Genomic DNA, 23,727 nt, shown 5'->3' with positions numbered 1-23,727 from the left:
TTTGAGTATTATCAGCCCATCTCTATGACAGAACTATCAAAGAAAAAGATGCCTAATGAAAAGAGAAAACAGATAAATGGTATATTATATATTTAATTTGAATGAGAAATGTTTACTATAAGATGGAATTTACAACTTAAATAAAAAATTCTTTCATAACATTCTGATATCCACACCAGAGCTCAATGCCAGCATTGTTTGAAAGTAAAGCTGACATAGGTTTTCCAAAGAATGTTGTAAAAACATACTGTGAACAGTGTAGTAACATTTTAGAAGACACTAAAACTTAAATATTTAGATGCTGTAAATGAGAAATTACACTGAGCTCCATTAATGACGTTAACATTAGATAACCACATCTCCATTTCCAAGCTTCAAAAAATGGAGAAAAAAGTTCCTTTAGTTTACCTCCATATTAAAAGAATAAGGTATTTTGGGGAGGCTAAAGATTCATTCTCTCAGGTATTTTCAATTAAAAATGTTACATTATCTAGAAACTTATAAAGTATTATCCATGATTATGGGGTTAAATATCAATTAGGTTTTACTTTTCTTACTTTGTAACATTTAATTTTCCATTAGGTTAACATGCTAGTTTTTTCTGTTCTTTTTGTTCTTGGGTAAGTGAATGACTTATCAGACTTGGTACTCAGTTTATGAGCTTTTCTCATTTCAACTTGAAGAAACTGCAAATATTTATAGAAGATGAACCACATGTATTTGTTCCTGAAGACTGTCAGAATATAGCACTCAAATCAAATGCCGAACAGAAGCTATTCCCTAACACTACATACTGTGGAGATTTAATTTCCATTGACATGTTTTCCTAAACAGTTTTTCCCACTACAGTAATTCCTAACTCAAAAACTACTGAAATCTTCTGTTAAGTGTGTACTCACATATTACTGAGTTATGAGGACCTAAACAGTCACACAGAATTCAGAAAGAGCCGCATCTTTTAAAATACAATTGAATCCTGTTAAATTAAACATATACCATGAGGAAAACAATATATAAGATTATGTTTGAACTGACTTTCCTTCCTTTTTAGTTTGCTCTTTGATACTTCAAGGGCGCTTTGTTTATCCACAACAAAATTCCAAATCTAGGCAACTAGAATGCAGGGAAATGAACCAAGAGTATACCATCCACAAAGGCAGGGACCATGACCAGCTTTGTTTATGAATATAGCCCCTCTGCCTAACACAATCACACTCAAATGTGTTCACTCTAATAAGGAATCACCATGGGCGGGAGTGCAAATCAGTATCACCTTTCTTGAAGGCAATATAGCAATTAAAAGCCTTAGAATTATATATACCCTTTGACCAGTAAGTCCACTTCTAGGAATTTATCCTAGGAAAATTAATTACATGTGAGCAAAGACTTGAATTCTAGGATGTTCGAGGGCCAGATCTTTTTAAAAGCAAAAACCTGCTAACAACCCAATATCCTGAACGGAGGGCCCAGGGCGCGCCCTTCGTCACAGCTCCCTCTGAGGCTGCTCGACACCAACCACTGCTCCCCGTGGACCCTGTTAGCGCCCACAGCACCCTACACTGGTCTCCTTCTCTCACCTCCTCTGCACGAGGACAGGGAGGCACAACGTGTCTCGGGCCCACTAAAGGGAAAAGAGCCGGGGTGCGATCCAGCTGACTGATCCCAGAGCCCCAGTCTTGCCTCGAAAACAATGTTACTGCAAAAAAAAGGATTGCTCAACTCTTCTTACCCACCACCCATTCCTTTGATCATCTTCCTAGGAGCCATGTCTTCAAAGGGAAAACCATCCATAAGAGTCTCATAGGCACACCTCCGCTGGCTGGTAAATCTCACTGATTTTGGTGTTATACAAATGGCAGGATTTTTTTTTCTTCCAAATACAAAATTATTAAAATAGTCTTTTCCCCCCAGTGTAGCACTTGTCTCCCAATTCTTCTTTCCCCACTCCTAAAACTTGTTATTAGCATAATTATATTTTTGGTATAAAAGAAATAAACATGAAGTCCTCAATTAAAAAGAAAACACACACACACAGAATCAATTTCATTTTCATACAAAAACATGGTCCTTTGGTGAAATGATTTTTTTTTTTTTTTTAATTCTTGTGCCCGATGAATGGCCTATGAGCATGGGGACTGGGCAACAATCACCTGAAGAAATGAAAAGGCGGACCCACGGGAAGCACGCCAAGCGGTTCTAGGCCTGGGGACCAGGGGTGCCAGGGCAAGCACAGAAAGCCTGGGGCTTCAGGGGCGCTCACCTGGGAGCGAAGAAGTACCAGAACTCACAGTAGGCACCAGGGCCTCTGGGCCAGGCATCGGGACAAGCGGCACTGGATCCGGTGGCTGAAATGTGGCACCACAGAGGTGTGACAAAAGTGACGGAGCCTGTAGGTCTGAGCCTGGGGATGCTTCTGGTCAAGCCTGCTTTATCTTTGGAAATACATAGGTATAAGCTAAACAAAACTAAGAAGCTAAATATAATATGTCTAAAACCAAATGAGCAAGCAGTCGAGGTTGTTTTATTATTATTTTATTATTTGCTAGAAAGACTTTTCAATATGCAAGTGTGTTTCTTCCGAGAACTGCCCCAATGTGATCTCAAGAGTCCATGTTAACTCCTTTTCTGGAAACTTCCTTTTCTTAGTTGTTGTATTCTTGAAGAGCCTGGGCCATGAAGAGTTTGCCTAAGTTTTGAGCAGTGAACTCCTTGATGTTCTGGCAGTAAGTGTTAATCTGGCCTGTGCATTTGGGAAAGTGAGAAAGAGAGTCATAATGTTCCACAACTGTAAAATGACCCAGAATACTAATCAAACAAGAAAATCAGCATAATACAGCATCATCAGAATTTTATTTTATGTTTTGAATCAAAAACAAAAACGAAGCAGACACAGATATAGAGAACAAACTAGTGGTTACCAGTGGGGAGAGGGAAGGGGGAGGGGTAATATGGGGGTAGGGAATAATAAGAGGCACGAACTATTAGGTATAAAATAAGCTACAAGGCTACATTGTACAACACAGGGAATATAGCCAGTATTTTATAATAGCTATAAATGGAGTATAACCTTAAAAAACTGTGATTCACTAAATTGTAACCCTGTAACATATAATATTGTATGGCAACTATACTTCAATAAAAATTTTTTTAAAAGAATTAAGAATTCTATTCGTTCATAAGGAATAATAAAGAATATAAGTTTTGTTGTTTTTTTTTTTTTTTTTTAAATAAGCTATCTTCCACTCTTGGTTACATGGATAATGAAGAAAAACGACAACTTTTAAAAAGATTACCAGCAGTTAAGCACATATTAGCTGTCAATCAAAACGTACTGACTGTGCAGACCAGACCAACACTGTAACTAAGACAAGTGAGAAAACAGCACTGGCTCTTCTTAGCCAGGTAGAAAGGAGACACCAAATCACAGAACTGTAATTCTGGTGTAACCAGACCCACCTGACCCGGACGTTAACTACAGTAGTTTTCAGTCTGTGCTCCAGAAATATCAATAGCCTCCTCCTGCACCCCCAGAGCCCAGACAGAGCATGAGCAAGGAGCCCATGTGAGGAAAGGGCTCCACCACTGCATTAGTCTTAAAACAAATGATCTAATCTGATGCAACAGTTACACATTTCTTGAGAGTATAAGAAATACAGTTCTGCTTGAAGTGGCCCTTAAGTAAGTAATGTGTCTCAGTTTCCCGAGTCTCATTTATACAGGTACCAGAAAGCTTTAAGGAATTTGGAATTTCCCCCACACTAAAAATATATCAACAGAATTGAGAAACTGCAGAAGACCAGCTTTTCTCTGAGTTGGATTTTCATTCTAACAAATCTCTCAGACAACTGGCTGACTGAATCAAACAGTATTCAACAACATTCATACAGAAATAAGGTGATTATAGCTAAATAAGGGCATGAATGTTATATATTCAAAATCAAGTCCTAGCATAGGACACAACGGCTCTACTACCTTAAGGCAGTGTTAAATGTTTATCCCCAGAGAAAGTCCATGGAGAGTTACATTCATGTTGCTACAATACAAGTCAAAGTAAGGGAAATACCTCTTTGAATCAAAAACTTCAGTTCAATTCAAACACCCACTTACACACTGGGCTCAAGGCTAGGCTAGAACATCAAAAGTAAGGGGTTTGAACTCAATGGCCTTTTGCATTATGAGATGATAAACACTTTTTCTTGGTTTCCATGAAAGATGACTCACACAAAACCTTCCCATTTTAGAAAGTTTATATAATCCCATCTCAAAAGTGTTTGTTTAGATAAACACAGAGTGAAGCACTGAAAGGACCTTAGAAATAACAAAGACTGACAAATTCTTAAATTTCAGAAATTACAGGTGCTAGATTCAAGTTCATCATTTAACCATTTAAAATACACTAACTTTTAGATGTCTTACCCTGTGAATCTCTCACTGTCTTCGGCTTCCTAAAGAATAAAGAAAACCAGCCATGCTCTGCACTGGCTAACAGTACCTGCAATGAGCAGAGAATCCATCCTGGCAGGGGGTTGATGTGGTTTGAAGAGTTTGGACAGATCCTCCTCGGGGAGCGGGGGTTCTCCTCGACTCTGGCGCTGCATATTCTCCTGCTGGCGACGCTGCTGATACTAAAATTCAGAGAGGAAATGATTGGGTTATTTTTCTCTACCTGGGGAGAAAAAAGACCTCCCTCACTTATGTGATCAGCAAAATTCCACTGTTTTGAACTCCAATCTCGGTTTTATAAATGTAACCCTTCATAACTCTTGCTTCTAAGAGGCTAAATATGGTAACAGTCAAAGAAAACTTCCTTGTTGTAAACTCTAGTGTCACTCTGAGCTCTAAGATTATATAACTAATGATTCAGAAAAACAAAACTGGTTATGTGAGAAACGTGGGGCTTACAGGGAAAGAAGCTCAAGATTCATGAGCGAAAGGGAGTAACTTGACCAATTATGACAACTGGGTAAACAGCACTACAAGTATGATTCATCTTAACTTGAAGAACTAAGTAATGAAATACCGTATTGGGGAATTTTTTCAGCTTTATCCTTATTGACCAAAGTAACAATAATACTGATGATGTTACTATTATAACGTCACCATTCCTGTTATTATTATAACAGTAAATACTATCAATTCCTAACAACAGATAATCATCTGTGCTTTAGCTCTACACCGAAGAATGAATATTAGCTCAGATAATGCTTCAAAAACTTTCAAACTCTGGATTCTTATGACTCAATGCAGAGAAAGTGGGGTTATATATAAAGGTATATATCAACTATAAACTTATAGTTCAAACCACAATCAAGACGCTAATAGCTGTGGATTGCTTACGATAGCAGAGGAAATAATATCCCACACACAGCCTTAAAAGGTCAGGTAATGGGAAACCAGGGTAGGCTAGTAAAAATTTTAAGCCCTTAGATAAGGGAAGTTAACTTGCTTTGCAAAAATTTCTACTCATTATGGGGTATGAGAGGAGAAGTGAGACAAATCTAAAGAGGGTTATGAATGGTGCTAAGTAGAAATAAATGTCAAATGCAAAAATTTATGACATACTAGAATTCTAAAAACTATCTCCTAAGATTGGTTTCCAGAATCAACTGTTTCATTGGTGACAGATTTTCAATTTGATACTCCAGTTGGGTCTTTTACCTACAGGAAGAACCAGCAGGGAAATGGAATCAAGCTGGTTTTATTCTCCCCAGTTTATAAGAGATTTTCACCATCACCATCTTCACCACCATCTTTTCATTTAAAAATAAGATAGTTTAGGGCTTCCCTGGTGGCGCAGTGGTTGAGAATCTGCCTGCTAATGCAGGGGACACAGGTTCGAGCCCTGGTCTGGGAAGATCCCACATGCCACGGAGCAACTGGGCCCGTGAGCCACAATTACTGAGCCTGCACGTCTGGAGCCTGTGCTCCGCAACAAGAGAGGCCGCGATAGAGGCCCGCGCATCGCGATGAAGAGTGGCCCCCACTTGCCACAACTAGAGAAAGCCCTCGCACAGAAACGAAGACCCAACACAGCCATAAATAAAATAAATAAAATTTGAAAAGAGAAAATGCTCCCTATTAAAAAAAAAAAAAAAAAAAAGATAGTTTATAGATTTATATGTGTTTTAAAAATTCTATGTGTGTAGAAACACAGTATTTTAAATTTCACTAAATATATGAATATTGGTATTAAATTAATTTTTTAAATATGATATTCTCAGAACCACTTAGTTGTGCTTAAAATCCTACAGTTACCAACATCTAGTTTAAAGTACATTTTAATGAACAGAGTAATCAAACACTCACATGTATGTACATTCTGGAATCAACTTATCTATGAATCAAATGCTAAGAACATTTCAGAGCAATATAGTCCAAAACAGTATTCCAGGAACTGTGAAAATCATGTGGCCTTCAGGCAACACTAATAAAGATTAAGATTAAATGGCCAGAGCAGTGTGGATGTGCATATGAGAATATCCAGGTAATTCCAGGTAAATCTGTATTATACTATCTATTTCACAGCAGTTGGTCTATTATTTCCTATCAAAATTGCTTGCTCTTAATCACAACTGCTCAGTTTTTTAAATGAACTGAAGACTGATAACTGTACTGCAATGAGCCACTAGCAAACCAATTATAGTTAGTAAAGAAATGAGCTGTGACCCTCTAGACTCTCTCTGCCTCTGATTTTCTCAATAAATGTATCTCTTTTTTGCATAACCTTGGCATTACAATCTGAGCTTAATCTACCAGCTCTCTTCAAGATAGGTATTTTTAAGTACAACTTGTAAATAATATATTAGGAACATACTATATAAAGAATAATCTTTTAAAACATGATAGAGTTACTAGCTAAGGGTCAATGCTTTATCAAAGATAATTTAGATCATTTTGAAGATGACTCTTGAACCACCATACTTCGAAAGGAATTCTATGTTTGTTGAATTTTCCCATAATACCAACCTGATGTTTCTGCTGCTGCTGTTTACTCGTGTTCCTCATGTATGTGTTATATTTAACTATATCTTGGCTCATTTCATCCACTCTGTCCATCAGCAACTGGAGGGTCTTCCCCAAATGATTGCTGAAATATAAAGTAAGTATACTGACATGTCATACTTGAAAGTTATAGCTCTGCCACTGCTCTAAGTAGTTTTGAGATATTAAACTGATCTGCCATTTGCTAAAAAAAATGAAAGCACACACATACAGGAAAGCAAAGGCAGAGGAGAGAATGGTAGTCAGCTTGTTATTAAACTTTCCATATCGAACCCACAACTATTAACTACAAGGGTATCTGAAATAGCTCAATTTCTTAGTGTCAGAGCATACACATGTCAGAGTAGAAAGAGTTAAACATATCTAGCAGGGTATCTAAAATGGGTACTTTCTGAACAATCAAGTTTAACCTAGGCTCAGTACTCCTGAATCCGTTTCCTGAGCCCCACCTCCGCTCTCCCCAATTGTGCTCCAGAGCATTCAAATCAGTAGCCACAGAAAGGAAGAACCGGCAAACAGACTGAGACTTCTGGCACATGATTTCTCTACCCAGCAGGTTCTGAAAGAGTAACAATAGTATTTATTCTGCAAGGCCAAAGGAAGAAAGAGGGCTCCTTCCCCTCTGCCCTTCCCAGAATCTGAAGTACAATCATTCATCTTTCTTTTCCTCTCCATAAATTTCTACTGCAGCTTACTTACCAAAATCTTCTTACAAATTGATGCTAATGGTTAGTACGACACCCACCATATTCACTGATTTCTGCCCACAACTATCTCCTACCATGTTAAGGCCCCCTACACATATACGTACTCTAAAAATAACTAGCTGACAAATAGTACTCATTCATTCATTCCACACAGGTATCTACTAAACACCTATTATGTTCCAGCCTCAGTGTTAGCAAATAAGGAGACACTAGTGAATGAGACATTCCTGGTCTTGGTCTTCACTGAGCTTACAATTGATGGGGAGAGGGGAGGAGGGAAGAGGGGAGATAAGACACTTAGATAGTGTGGTCAGAATATCTCTTTTAAAAGGTGACAGGCTGAAAGCACAAGATTAGAAGGAATCAGCCATGCAGAAAGTATTCTAGGTGAAAGAAAGCCCAAGTGCTGAAGGCCTGAGGTGGGTAAGAACTAGACAGGTAGAAAGAGGAGGTCTGGCATGGGAGGAGCACAGAGACAGGCTAGGGAGGCCAGACAAGCACGTACGAGGAGCCATTAGCTGCCTCACACAACACCCCAACCACACGGTCACTTCGTGTGAATGAGAACCTGCGACTCTGACATGAACCCTGGTGACATGTTTTGCCTTAAATTTTAAAACGATTTAGACTGGCTGTTATGCAGAGAATACACCGGAGGGTAGCAACTAGGAGATGGTTAAGAGTCCACTGTGGAGTGCTGGCAAGAATGTGGAGAAATTAGAATACTCGTACACTGTGCGGAGAACGTAAAATGGTACGGCCACTGTGGAGAAGTTTGGTGGTTCCTCAAAAAGTTAAACATAGGGTTACCATATAACCCAGCAATTCTACTCCTAGGTATATACTCAAGAGAACTGAAAACTTATGCTTACACAAAAAAACTTGTACATGTATGTTAATAGCTGCGTTATTCAAAACAGACAGAAATTGGGGGAAAAACCCGAAAAGGATGAATGGATAAACAAACTGTGCTTTGTCCATACAATGAAATACTACTGAGTTATAAAAAGAACAAAGTACTGATATATGAATGAAACTTAAAGACATTATACTAAGTGAAAGAAGCCAGACACAAAAGGCCACTTACAACATGGTTCCATTTATAGGAAACGTCCAGAAGAGACAAATCCACAGAGACAGAAAGTAACTACTGGCTGCAAGGGGATGAGGGGAGGAGAAGTGACTACTTAGAGGCATGGGGTTTCTGCTTGGGGTGATGAAAATGTTTCAAAATTAGTGGTAATGATTGCACAATATTGCAAATGTATTAAAAACCACTGAACTGTATTCTTTAAAAATGGTTAAAATGGTAGATTTTATTTTACATGAATTTTATTTTAAAACTGCACGCGCGCGCACAAACACACACACACACACACACAATCTACTGTGGCACTGCAGAGAGAAGTAGTGGCAGCTTGGAACAGCCCAGTGGCAGTGAACATGGAGAAAAGTGGGCAGAACTGAGAGAGGAATCAAGGGCGACTCCCAGTTTCCTGGCTTTAGCAGCTGAACGGTTGGTTACGGCACTTACAGAGAAAGAAAAGGCTGAGGAAGAAACAGACTGGGAATATTGGGAATGACTAAAAGTAAATCCAGTTAAAACATGGATTCCATCTGTAACCTGAAGCTTTGGCTCTTTATCTTAAATAACAGAAAGAGCATAGATCTGGTGTGTGTGTGTGTGTGTGTGTGTGTGTGTGTGTGTGTGTGTGTGTGTGTGTGTGTGTGTGTGTGTGTGTGTAGATAAATTTATCTTTTAATCCCAGGTCTGGCACTATCTATCTTACCTCGATCCAGCAGCTTGGTCTAATGACTTAACTGAAGAATCAAGTGCTTTTTTCAAATTAAATTTTATTTCATATTTATCTTATTCCATTGTAATTTTGTGAACCATTTTTCACTTTTAAATATTTCTTCTTTGGACATCAGATTAAGTATTCACTTTTCTGTTCTTTTCCAATTTCTTAATAGTCTGATTTTAATTCATCCATAATTTGAGCTGATGGTGCAAGATCGGGAATTAAAATGATTTTTATTTTCCCCAATAGCTAATCAAATGTCCAGATCCACTGATTATTTAGTTACAATGCTTTCCAAGTAACTTCAGGGCTGAAATTTAACAATACTGTGTCCTCTCACATGCATTCTTTCAACACACATTACTGAGTACATACTTACTTTTCCAGTCACTCTGTTATAAGATACTATATAAGACATTGTTGCACTCAAAGCATTCTAGTGAGAAGCAAGGAACACAAAAAGAAATGCAACACAGTGGTAGTAGATTCTATAACAGAACAGAAGCATAAAAGATAGTTTGGTAGGATCAGATGAGACTTTCCAGATTACGTGACAGTTGAATTTTGAGTTTCTGAAGGAGCTGAAGATGGGAGTTGGAGACAAGGAAGATGCAGAGGGACACTGCAGATACTGTGTGTAGGTAGCATGGTCAGAGACACTGGCATGAAAAGCATGATACATCTGAAGAACTGCAAGTAACTCAGTCCATCAGAAGCACGGGAGAAGGGCAAGACTGGGAAAAAAGAGAGCAATGAAACTGAAGAGGCAAACAGTCACAGTGCAAAGACTCTTGGAAGTTGGGCTATAAGTTTGGATGCTACTCCAAGGGCAATGGGGACTCAGCCAAAAATTTTAAGCAAAGGAGTAATATGATCATACAATTTGCATTTAGCAAGATCACTGCAATGAAAGAGGAAAAGGTTAGAAGCAGGAAGTTAGGAGACTGTGAAAGTAATCAGGAAAAGAAATAATGAGGCCCTGACCTAAGGTAGCAAAAGACAAGGAATAAGATGAAATCACCCCAGGAATCACACACAGGAAGACAGACCCCAAGGAACACTGATATTTAGGGATGAGCAGAAGAAGGTTGACTGGGGAGAATGAGAAGTAACCCAGAAGTAACCTAGTGGTAGTATCCTAAACTACAAAGAAAGTATTTCAGGAAGAAGGTATTATCAACATATTAAATTTTCAACACTCTATAACATCCAGCAGTATCGTGATAAAGTCATCTTTTGCAACTTCAGCGAGAACTCTAACAACACAGAATAGATGGAATACTAAGTGTTTAGGATAAGTGGGAAGTGAGTAAATACAGACAGCGACATATAGAAAATCCTATGAAGAAGTCTGACTGTAAAAAAAAAAAAAAAAGGGAGAAAATGAAGTAAAAGGTTAAAGGAGATGGATAATAACGGCACGAGGTCAAAAGGTGTTTTTTTTGTAACTTTGTTGTTTAAGATGACGGTGACTTTACACAAGTTTAAATGTCCTTACTTACTCTTAGGAGATGCATGTTCAAGTATTTAGGGGTTAAGTGCCACGTCTGCAATTTACTTTCAAATGGTTCAGGAAAGAAAAGTACCCATTTACGTCTGGAGAGAGAACGAGAACAGGTGCAAATGTAGCAACACATACACCTGGTGAATACAGGTAAATGTTTATGGGTGTTCACTGTATTACTTATTATCCTTTCAATTTCTCTCAACTGTCGAGCATTAAAAAAAAAAAAAAAATTAATGGGAAAATCCAGTCAATAAATGTAACAGAAAAGAACCAGTACAGAGAGGAACTGGAAATACCCAAGGAGAGAGGGTGCAGAAAAAGAGAGACCTGGATGAGGCCTCAGGGGAGACACTGATCCCTCATTTTCACCAGTGGAAGAACTGAGGCCCAAAGAACTATATTAAATACAAGAAATACTGTAATTAACTACATGATTACTTGTTAAATAAGTCATTTATGTTCTTAAGTGCAAAAGAAATTCACAGAAGGGAAAGATCATCACCAATCCTTGACTGGGTGGTCGAGGAGAGAGCAGTGACACTGGAGAAAGCCATTAAGAAGAGTTAACTGCCATTGCAGAGAAAGATCTATTATTTTTTCCAGACCTTACATCTTGGAGACTGACTACACTGATTTTAGCAATGAGAAAGGTGCTACTAGAAGAGAACTTCCCTCTCTACTAAAAAGCGTCCTTAATGGAAAGTACTAACATTACGTGTTGTAGGTATATGTAATTATAGTGAAAGAGCACAAGCGCAGGTGTGTGGACTTTAAACATTTCATAACATTTCTGTTGCTACAGTGCTCTTCAGAAATCTAACCAATACGAAATACGTGAAAATCTGCACAGTACAGGTCTTGAAGGGCAAAAGGAATTAACAATAATACAGAACTATTTCACAGATAACACTCATAGGAAATCAGGTCCACTACCAAGAGCAATTTTATGGGGATCTTTTCAGTACCAGTTCAACGAGAATAGTGAAACAGGGAGTTATTGTTGCCAGTTTCAATAATACAGTCTTTTCTTTTATTGCCAAGGAAACAAAGAACTGAAAACAGATAACTTAAACAGATGTGAACAGAGGGGTGCAGTGATAAGTCTGCTCTGGCTACAGTATCAATTTGTCCTTATTTCCCTTCATGTATGATGCCCACCCTTAGTTTACTTTCTTAAAGAGGAAATAAGAACAGAATTGTTTTTGCATGTGTGAAAAGCCAAAGGCTTGTGTAACAGATTTTTAAAAATTAATAAAGGCTGCTATGAAATAACCATTACCAGAACTTCCATCTAATAAAATTAAGAATTAGAATTTTTTAAATGAAAGGGAATACAATATGTTTTATTCATAGCATAAAGCAAATTTATCAGGTAAATCAAAGAACTGGAACATGCATATGCGTTGTGATAAGCAAGACCAAGCAAAATGTTTAAGGAGCTACTTCAGAATGATTTCTGATGCGGTTTCTTAGAAAAAAATTTTATGGCAAATGATGATTAGCATCATCATGCTACTAATGTTAGAAATTAAAATTTGAGAGGTACAAAGGTTACACTTCAGTCTTTTAAATTAGTACTATCAATTTGTGCCAATGTAACAGTCCATTAGTATAAGCACGGCTTCAAGGTTGCTTCTTTTTTTTTTTTTTTCCTCCCAACAGGAACACCAATTTACCCTTTTAAATAACTTCACATGGAAAGCAAACGTCTTCTCTTCCTATTTCACATAAAATACAGAAGATAAAAACTATAATAAAATATTTGTCCAGATCTTAGTTGCTATGGCGAACTGGGAACATTTTCTTGGCTATTCTAAATGCTGCTTTGGACAAACAGACATTACAGACCAGCTCATTGGTAATGGGAAAGCAGAGAAGGGCTGTATTTGTTTTGTATCCTCAATAAAGGAAGCTTGGGGAAAGGTGAAGACATAAATAATATGTAAGCAAAAGCTTTCACATAGTAAATTTAAAATTATTATATAACTATATACTTAATACATCAAATTGCATGCTGAAAAAGGTTCTTAGCTCAATGCTTTAAATACAGGTGTGCCGAGTGTGTTTGTGAAAGCAATGAAGAAAAATATGACCTTCTAAAAGAGACAAATTAAAGGACTATTGTGAACATACGTTTGCAGTCAAACAGTACACTCACTCTTTAGTGCCAAATGACCCTTGCAACCTGGCTGTATTACTGAGCACTCCATTTACCATCCAGTTTCCATCTCCTTCCCCTGTTAAGACTTTCTAGTGGCTGCTGTGATGAATTCATGCAATGAAGGTGGCACTTCAACCACAGTCCCACCCATCCCAGTGCATGGAGAAGAACACTGGGTACACTGGTCCTTCTGGGTTTATCCCTACTTGTCTTATATTGAAGAAGTACAAAGCCTGCGTATTCTTTTGTACTAGCTTCTATCTGGGATAACTAGAAACCTGATAAATAACTGAGCTTCTGTTCCAAACTGGTTGCTTTATGAAAACACACCTTGTTTTTCTAAGCCATTCAGCAAATGCATACTGATAGATTACCTACTTGCTATTAGCCTTCTCCTGCCACAAAACAATCACTAACATCAAGCTTAAAGGGAATTTAAGAGGAGCTACACACATGACTCTCTTCATATTTCTGTTAAAAGCAATAAATGAGGGGAAATGAAACATTAATTCCATAAAGGAAATAATCTGTTTTAGAACACCTCAGTCAGCATTTTATCAATATAATAAATAATATCTTAGCAACTAGATAGCTAAAGCAGTCACGATGAAGCAAATGATGTCACCACTGTCTAAGATAGCAAAAGCCAGTGTCAGGTTCAGAAAATTCTAATTTTGGTTGAAAATTCAAATGGAAAGTTTACTGCTAAAAGAGTCTACATCTGAACAAGGGCAAATGCCACAGTAAAACAGAGAAGCATTTTTGGTCTTCTCCCAAGCGTTATTAAACATCCAGACATTATACCATAGCCTCTAAGGACACTGTACAATAAATAAAGCTGAGCCAAATCAAAACACACCTCCCCTGTGGGCATGTACCATCTCAAAGCAAAAATGACACAGAAAAGGCAGCAGAGGGTTCCTACAATAACAGGAGCTATTAGTATTCAAACACCATCTCACTTTATCAATAACCATGGTGTTCTTCCTGGGATTTTAGCAGAGCTGGACAAGTTCTACATGTTGTTACTATGTCTTAAGAACCTCAAAATGTGCTTAAGTAATTTTCTTCTTGTTTCACAGGTTAAAGTCTAAGTAAAAGACTCTTTTGCAGAAAGTGATTAAAAAAGGGACTTTTCATTAGACAGGGCCGCTTACCTGCTGGCAAGACTGAGCAATTCATGTTTATCTGCTACAGCTGACTTCTTCTCAAGCTCCCACATTAGGACGTTGATCAGATGTGAATTTTTAATTACAATCGGCACTTCTTCAAACATGTGCTCAAAGGTGATACTTCCCTTTTTCAATCTGTGAAGCATGTTAAAAATACGTTAGTCTGGTGGTCAGAAGTAAGTGTTAAAGTGATTATTTCATACATTTTCCCTAATTACAGGCCCTCTTCAGGATTTTTGTTTGTCTCATTAGCACTCTTTTAAAAAGGGAGAGAAACTAGAGTTTTACCGAGTCAAGCATAAGTCGAGTGATTTGAACAACTCTGAAAATGATCCGAGTTGGAGCTCTAAGACTAGAAAATAAGACTCTTAGCAAAAGAAACTATTGTTTCTTCACAATCAGGTATCTTCAAAATTTCAGATACGAAAATGTAAATGCCATAGGAAATCATGCTATATAATCTACATCTAAAACATTTAAAATAGCTAGAAAAGAGAAATACTCTAGTTTTTGGAAAGTTCACTTTAAAAGCCAACTGAACTCGAGAGATTAACAAGTAGCAGGACACTCACACGTTACTCCACACGCAGTGGCTGAGAACACAGCAAGAACGCAACTCCTCATAGTTTAGTTATAACTACCATGCCCAGGAATTGTTCATGAGTTAGCTTTTCTTTTTAAATTCTTTGCATCTTAACTTCTTTAGGAGCCAAATGGTAAACTAGTAATGAACTGTCTGTCCTACATGAAGTCAAAAGCACTAACTTTAATAAGAAATAAAAATTCCTATAATTAACAGAAAATGAAAGAATTCTGAATTTTTAAAATTTTAATGTAAATATTCCAATGCCATTATGTAGGATCACAAAACAGCTTTTTCAATTAATTCTTTGCATACCTGTCACCCATAAAATATCCAAAAAATCCACATTCCTTACTGAACCCTAAAAAATATTTGTATCTTTCCACACACCGCCCCCCCCCCAATGAAACAGGAGGTCAGAAAATAAGACAAACAGCTCACAACTGTTCTGACACAGAACTTACAATCTGACAGCCACTGAACACTCACTCATCCCATCTCCCTTTATTTAATCATATATTTCTTCAAATCCAGTAGCTAATTAATCCCGACTCTAACTGAATTCACCCATGCTGAGAACAACAGATGAGACATTCCATAAAGAACAGTTTAAACATGGAAAGGGAGAAATCAAGTGGCACTCAGCCATGCAGAAACTTCTACCGTCCACATGGCAAAAGCATTACCACACCACCACCGAGGATTCAATACATGTGGCAAACTAATATCTTAAAAGAAAAACACCCGATCCTTAACACATGCCTTATAGGCCCCCAAACACTTACGCTTCGGGAGAAAAATCCTTCTCTTTACAAACTTCCATCAGTTTAGGAGTCAGTCTGTATGCCTTTAGTGAGAGAGACCCTTGGGCAGTTTTTATGGGATCTCAAATAAGGAAAAGAAAAAGAAATTACTAAGAATTCTGTCGCTACCAGTGCCCAAATGACACTGGTTCTGGGCACATTCTGTTAATTATCATAGTCTTTGCAAAACGAAGATCAAAATAAATAATCAGAACACAGTTTGAAGCAGATTCAAACCAGCATAGCAAACAGTAAGTGAAAATTCAGGAACCTATCATCCTACTTATAATAGGCAGAATAACTTCCTCCCGAAAGTATAAACAGAAGATAAAAAAACACAGTTATTTTCAAATCTATTCCTCAGCTAGAACCAGCAATCTTGACAAGAATTAAATATAGCATATGTTCTATACATCTTACATACATCTTGTATAATTAGAAGGAAAATACTAATGAATACTAAACATGAAAATTCACTGGACGCATTGTGTAGTTCTTAGTCCACTAATTTAAATGAACAGCCCTTCCAAAATTTATCCATCCTAACAATCACTGTTCAAATTTTTTAGTTAAAGCAGATTCTAAAAACAAAACCACTAAAGTCAAAGTGCAATCACAAGTGTCTCTTTAGTTTTAGAGAAACTAATTTTGTCAAAGCTAACTGCTTAAACACTCCGTGAGTAAGGGAGCTTAGCACTTGCTGCATGATAACGGCTCCGGCATGCCAACATTCGCCTAAAACCTGTGTTAACATTCATGTTGCCTGAAACTTAACACAGTGAAACTTTTAGCAATAGGTGATAAAATGAAAACCAAAATAGATTGAAACAAGTGGAAAATTCATCAAGGTCTGATGATGCAATGTTTCCAGCCAGTATAAGTACACTTTAACAACTTGTTCTTTACTGTAATCCAATTGTTAACATACTGAAACAATTTGGGGGCAGCTCATAAGATTGATCGTATTCATTAGTATTTTTTCTGACAGATACTCAGGACGTTACATTTACTTCTCAGCTGGAAACTATATGCAAGTCTGCCAGATATGGCAAACTGTGAGTGTTTGGGGAGGGGGAAGGCTATAAAGCTGTTAAATTGCCTACAGTTCTGATACAGCACAGAACATCTGGTCTGGAGAGCTTGAGGAAACACCATTAAATAGGCCGAAAAGAAAAAAATCTTTGTGCTAAGAAACAGTCCAGGTTTTGTACGCTGCTGTCAGAGGTATAAAAAAAAAACTTGGCACACTGTGTTACGATTGGTCAGTCACGTACAGAGCCAGACACTCTAGCAATCGGGGTTTGTTAGACATCTGGTCTAGTTCCACCAGCCCCTTCAAATGAGGGAGGGGAGATGGAGGAATAAAAATGAAGCAGCTACTCCAGCATTCCAAAATGTACACATCAGGGCTCTGATAGCAAGAAAAATAAACAGAAAGAAGGAAACCCTGTCTAGACTTAGCTGCTGCTGAGGCTGCTGCAGAAACAGGCTTGGTATTTACTTGAGAAGGCCTGCCAGGCTGCTCTTAGAGGCGAAAAGACAGAAAGCAAAAATAGTAGTAGTAGTAATAATATTAAGGGAAGAAAAGAATAATAAAGGAAACTCCTACTAACCGTAAATGAGAACGACAGATTCTTCAATGGCATGCTGGTAACTGAACTGAGAATCCAGAAGCGCCCGGGTGACGAACGAGCCGTAGTATGTGGACTGGTACCAGCCCACGTGGAGATGGTCGATGTTTACGTGGCGAAGGCTCCGCATCATTTCCATCTGATATTGGACTAGAGGATGGGGACGAGAGGGACAAAAGAAAAACTATGTAATGACATTACCCAGATTAAAAACAAGCCCTTCTGGAAACAAATTTCTACACAACTATTTATTAGCTAAAGGGAACAGGTTTCCAGATTTTAAATTCATTCGCTTCACATGTAAAGAAAACAAATTAAGCTCTCAAATCATTAGGGCATTCCTTTTCTCATCAACAAAAGCACATTTTGTAGAAACAGAATTAAAAATGTAATAATAATGCCTTATTCCAAACAAGTAATTATTTATTAAATGTGTCTCCACTTTTAAGGAAAAAATTTGTGTAATTACTAAATTGGTTGGTTTTAAGAAGTTATGTTTGAATTAGTAAGTTGAGAGTAGTTATCGATGTCTTCAACACAGCTTTTAGAACTGAGAAGTTAAAACCATCAAGAAAACCAACAGGAAAACAATTAACTACCACATTATTTAAGTATGAACAGGATACAAGCTGTAGCTGATTAAAAATATAAGAATTCATTTTTGCCTTCAACTGGTGCCCCCTGCTGCATGTGCTAAATTTAGAAAAGAATTCTTTTTTCTTGTCTGTGTGTTCCTTTGTGTTAAGTAATCACCAGTATTTTTTTTCATTAGAATAGTTATATTTTAATCGCCATGTATAGAATGAAACAGTTGGATGACTTTTACATGTCAAATTAATGACTATAATGTATATTATTAACTCAAAGCCGTATTACTAGAAAAATGGGTGCAGACACTATAATAAATAATGTATTCTAAAAAGCAATATAGGCCAATAATGAGTAGCAAATATGTAAAACAGGAGAAAATTTTATAGTTAACATAATATTCAAGCTATTTCTATTATAATAAAAATGCATGACTGTGTTGAGTAAACATATTTGCTTAACTCAAAATCTAACCATTTCATTTTCAAAACTCTTAATCAGGTTTTAGCAAAAGTAAAGTTAAATGTCTGTCATTTCCTTGGTTATAGCACTACGGTTTTACAAAGCAAACAAAATTCAGGATCATAAAGTATAAAAGAAACTTCCCCAGATGGACACGGTCTTTTCAACACGTGTTACTAGGTAAAGAAAGTATAAATCTGCTTATTCCAAGGAAGGTTATATTTCTTATGATAAAAGATGGCAGCCAACTCATCAACTACTCAAGAATTATGTGTTTTTTGAAGTTTTCTTTTTATATACAATATGATGGCCTCAAGAAGAAGCAGTATAAAATTAACACGGTAATCTTGAATCAATTATCTTTTATCTTAATTTTTCGCTCTCTAGCATACAAGATACCCCTCTTCCTAGCCAGTTTAACAGATTCCTATCAACCACATAAAACTGGGATAGAACCATCGCTATTGTCTCTTTCTGCTTTAAAGTTTCATAACTCTTTTAAAGTAAAATCACTGATTTGGCTAGTAAAATTTAATCAAATGTAACTTATGAATGAAAAATTCTAATATCACCAGTAAAACAGGAGCCAGAACTAAATTTAATATTTATTTTAAAGGGATAGGAAAGAGGAGACAGGGAGCAATTACCAAGCAACTGACAGTACAAACACGATTTTATAGGATGAGTTTTTTAAAATTGGTACTTCTAAAACATCTGTCAATGTACAATTTAGCTGTAATATAAGCAGAAGACAGATTCTACCAACTGGCAATAGTAGAAAAGAAGAAAAGACCCGGAATCCTAGACCCGGATCTAGGTTCTCACGTCGGCTCTGAGATTTCTGCCGTGGGGAATCTTGCTGTCCTTCTCTGATGCTCAGTTTTCCCATCTCCAAAAAGATCTGAGAGCTCATCCCAGTCAAAATGCTACGATTCCACACTGTTCACTGGATATGCTAATTACAAGTAATGATTTTTCTATAAACTAAAGCAGGTAGCATGCATTAATAATTAAAATAAAAGTGCTTTCCTATGAAAAATATTCTGTAATCTTACTAAGTCAAACAGCCTGAATACAACAGATTTTATAATAGCATTTTCAGGATGCATGAAGTAGAAAACTTTACAATCAGTAGCAAACCTCCAGATTCCTTCTTCATCCAGAGTCTTACCCATCTTACAGCCCCTTGGTTAACGATAAGGAGGAAAATGAAGTGTTTCTCTCAGCTAGAGAAGAGACTAAATACTAAGCTTATGAATGAAGCCTGTCGCCCTCGGAGTTACCATTGTAATAATTGCCAATGTATTTATTTCTGGGGATTGAGGGATGAAGAAATAAACCTCTATATTATGGGTGAGGTTGGAGGTGGGGGGAGCACTTCTATTTTCCTCTTCCACAGCTTAGAAAATCATGACATACAAGATTTTACGAGGCTTTAATAAAAATTTATTTTTAAGGTCATAAGAGTTTTCATAGGATGAAAATACAAATTTAAGGGTTAAAAGCAATGACAGGTGAGTTAATAAAATTGCTTTTGAAAATCTACAATGAACTGGAATTTCACTATTACACACAAAAAACGTATGTGAAATTTCAGGTCATTCTTCATCTAGGTTTAGACTTACCACTCCAATTTTTTAAATTAAGAAACACAACTTTTTTTTTTTTTTTTTTTTAAATGAATGTCCTCTTGGAGGTATCAGAGCAAGAAAGGATCTAAAAAGACTACAAGTGATCCTTGAAAAGGTGAGGGTAAGGGTGCTAGAGCTCCAAAGTGAAGTTGGGGTGCACTGAGGTCCAGTCCTCGCTGGAACTACACATATGAGGCTCCAATAAATGCACAGTTTAAAGAGGTTACTTCGTTTAATAAAAAAAAATTTTTTTAAAGAAGTCATATTTGTTCTATTATATGCAAGCAAGAGACAACTCAGAAACAGCCAAGTGAATTTTGATCTCTGCAGTCTTTTAGGTCTATGTCCTTGTTCTTATGTTAACACAGACATGTGACCCTTGTCTCCTTTCACAGTTTTTCCTCCTCCTCCAATCCAAGTTCTCAAAAAGTACAAAATCAAACCCTACAAAAGCTTCCCGGTAAACCTAAGTGGAGATAAGAAATGCACAGCAGACTGTCCCACTAAACTGTCTCAAAACTGTGCTCCCAACACACCCATTAATCAACTGAGCTGAGCTGCCACACCAGCTGACACCCATTTACCCTCTGACAAGGAAAAAAAAGTCGTGATACAGTGACATGCCAGTAAACTTTACACAGGAAATAAGGAACGATCATTCCAGATTCTAATCTCCCAGGCAAATGCCACTGTTTTAGTGGCTCTGCTAGTCTAGTCCCTCTCAGGAGTTATGCTGGAGGTGGAGGGGAGGGATACCGGGGGCGGGCAGGTGAGGCACAAACAAGAGACCCAGTTTAGCTAGGACACTGGGTAAACAGAAAGGGGAAGGGCTCGTGCTATCTGGAAAGGACTGTGAGGACGTGTGTCCCAGCCCGCAGGCTCTGGTGAGTAGGGGCTGGTGCTATTTCCTTCTCATTCCCAGCCATCCTCACTTACCCTCTCCCCGCCACCACCCGCCACTGGAGTTTTAAAAAGAAGGGTAGAAAAGATGTGGCTAGACAGATAAGGTTCACTCCTATCTCTCAGAAGGAAGAGAATTACAGCAAAAGAAACAAAAGAGAAAGGAGAAGGAAAAGAAAACCAAAGTTCCTTGATATAAAGTGCCACACCTCCCTATAGTTGAGTTAATGCAGATCAATGAAATAAGAGACAAGCATTTATTGGCAACTCTGCCGAGTTGGCTCAGGGTTAGAGACACTTTCATTTTTGTTCTAAAGTTCTCGTATTTAACAGAAGCCCAAGTGGCAATTTCAACCAACGATATTAACTTCTGAGTTAATGGCTAAATATTTCTGGAGAACTTTCCAAAGATGAATAGCAAGGGAAAACTTTTGGGGAGAGGGGGATTACTTTAAAATATGATAATATTCAATAGAAAGGCTCAGAATTGTGTAGTGAGAAGTTTAGGAAAGAACATTTTAAACGTTGTTAGTTTAAAAAGCAAACCCCCTGCCGACTGACTGAGGAGAAACAGTGCACAGCAAATGAATTTCAAAGACAAATTGGTAGTTACTACCAAGCCAACTCAAATTACTAATACAAAAGCTACACTTAGATGCAATTGAGGTGGTGCTACAAAATTTGGAAGGATTATAAAAATGAGGTGAAGTTTTATAAATCTCTTCAAACTCTACAATTGCCTTCATTGCTTAAGCCGCTCGCAAGCAAAGGAGAGCTTGGTTTACAACACCGAGTAACTGCCCGCAATCTGGCACCAGTGTATTCACATTCACTTTTTCCAGATACCCTCTTTGCAAAACAGTCAATTTTAAACTGCCTAGAGCTAAACAGTCTTAACTGAGGCAGGCTGCCCAATAACTATTCCTTACAAAAATCCACCACATTTGTTGGGCTTTCTCTCGTTTTATCTCCAAATATGAAAACACTGAAAATAATATGCTGCCTTATATTTAAATGCTGTATCTGGACTCACACACTGGCAAACAACCGAACAAGAGTTTGAGATATGAGTTCCCCTTAAGATCACGGGGAAGGACAATGAATTCGAAGCTTTTCAGTTCAGCACAATAATTAATCAGCATTCTTTTCACCTCCAATTCCTCACCTTCATTTTAAAAACCATCTTTATTTTATTATTTTAATTGAGCCCTCATGAAATGCAATTTATTGCCAAAAAACTGGAACAAAGAATTACCACAGTTGGCCAGGCTGGGATGAGCTGAAAGTAGAAAACTGAAGCTGAAGCATACTCCAAAACTATCTGTCTGGCAGACTGTTGGGCGGGTGGCGGGGGGGGGTGGTTATAGATGTCTTATTGGGGAACAATTAAAGGACCAAGTAATAAACTAATTTAAATTTTAAAAATTAAAAACAATTCAATGGATCTATTGTCTTATTTGACTACTTAATATTGTATCAAATAAACCCAAATCATTTAAAAATATATTATAATAAAATCTTATTAAAAATATACATAGATATAGCCTGGAGGAAAAGGACAAGACTAAGCACCAGGAAAGAAACTAGCACTTAGTGAGCACTTATTATGTCACACTTCCTGCTAAGTGGTCTACATATGTTATCTGACTTTATTCCTCACAATAACTCTAATGAGCTAATCACGATTATTGAAATCCTTTTAGAAAAGCTGTTTACCACAGCTTGTAAAGTGGCAGGACTCAACTGGACTTTAGACTTTCTGACTCCGAAGCCCAGGCAACCATCCATTTACAGAATCTCATCTCTTCTTTATTAGTAAAGTGTAGAGTGAATTATTTCTGAATCAATAAAGCATAATAGAGATACAGCAGAAATACACAATTTCTAGGTTTTCAGAAACCACAGCTTATGCATGTTTGATCACTAAATTAACTAGTAATTTAGCACTACCAGTAAGATTTTAAGTGATAAAACCACCTTCAAAGATTTTTAAATGTCAAAGTTGAAATTATCACAAACATGTAATCAAACTCCTAAAACACTGCATTCTATGTTACTATTTGAAACTAAGCACTGGACCAGATCAAAGATGACCTGCACAAACAGATCAAGAAAAGGAACAAAGAGAGACCAGATGTAGTTGTACATGCTCTTTGAAACAAAGAAACAAACTAAGCTCAACCAAGAGATGCAAACGGCTTTAAAAGCAAACAAACAAACAAAACCCCACAACTCTGAAACAAATCAATGATAACAACAAACATGACAGGAAAGTGGAATACATCAAAATATATCTGTTCTAGCATTAGGGCTAATCTAAGGAGGGCTTTTAAGAAAATTATCACAACCCTCTTTCCCAGCAGCACCATGAGACACGGTGAGCGCCGGCAGGCTATGAACTGTGAAGGCTCTGCCTCATCATTTAATAAGACAAACTATTCTGTGCTTTCCTCTTCATATCAGATTTTCTGCCAAGCCACACATACGTTTCAGGCAATGCTCAAAGCTAGGAGCAGATGTAGATTTAAGCAAACAGAATGTGCATTTGAAAAAAGAATTAAATAAGAGTCTACTTTGGGTAGAGAGAACTAGAGAGTACGTATTTCTTAAAACTTCCATATTCTCTTCACCCAGTCTGCATTACGTATTCATCCTTTCCCCCTCACCCCCCGCAATTAATACACCTGTTATTAAGGCCACGCTGGGACTGCTTAAGAACTATGGTAAGAGTTCAATTTCTCACAATATAGAGAAATATAGAGTCCAATATAAATTCTA

General features: G+C 37.4%; 1 protein-coding gene across 1 annotated transcript in view; it reads right to left on the bottom strand.

The window, feature by feature from the left end:
- Positions 1–2,516: 2,516 nt before the first annotated feature.
- Positions 2,517–23,727, bottom strand: part of EIF3H (eukaryotic translation initiation factor 3 subunit H) — an 86,410-nt gene continuing 65,199 nt past the window's right edge. Inside the window, exons 3-8 of the mRNA XM_082364417.1 lie at positions 17,351–17,518; positions 15,720–15,819; positions 14,337–14,486; positions 6,967–7,087; positions 4,493–4,625; positions 2,517–2,740 (exon numbers count right to left, since the gene is read on the bottom strand). Of these exons, the coding sequence (XP_082220543.1) occupies positions 2,643–2,740; positions 4,493–4,625; positions 6,967–7,087; positions 14,337–14,486; positions 15,720–15,819; positions 17,351–17,518 (770 nt within the window). The 3' untranslated portion in view covers positions 2,517–2,642. The remainder of the gene's footprint in view (positions 2,741–4,492; positions 4,626–6,966; positions 7,088–14,336; positions 14,487–15,719; positions 15,820–17,350; positions 17,519–23,727) is intronic.

The sequence above is a fragment of the Balaenoptera borealis genome (genome assembly GCF_965194805.1).
Source record: "Balaenoptera borealis genome assembly, chromosome: 17".
Classification (NCBI taxonomy): Eukaryota; Metazoa; Chordata; class Mammalia; order Artiodactyla; family Balaenopteridae; genus Balaenoptera; species Balaenoptera borealis.
This window is presented reverse-complemented; position numbering and strand designations above follow the sequence as displayed.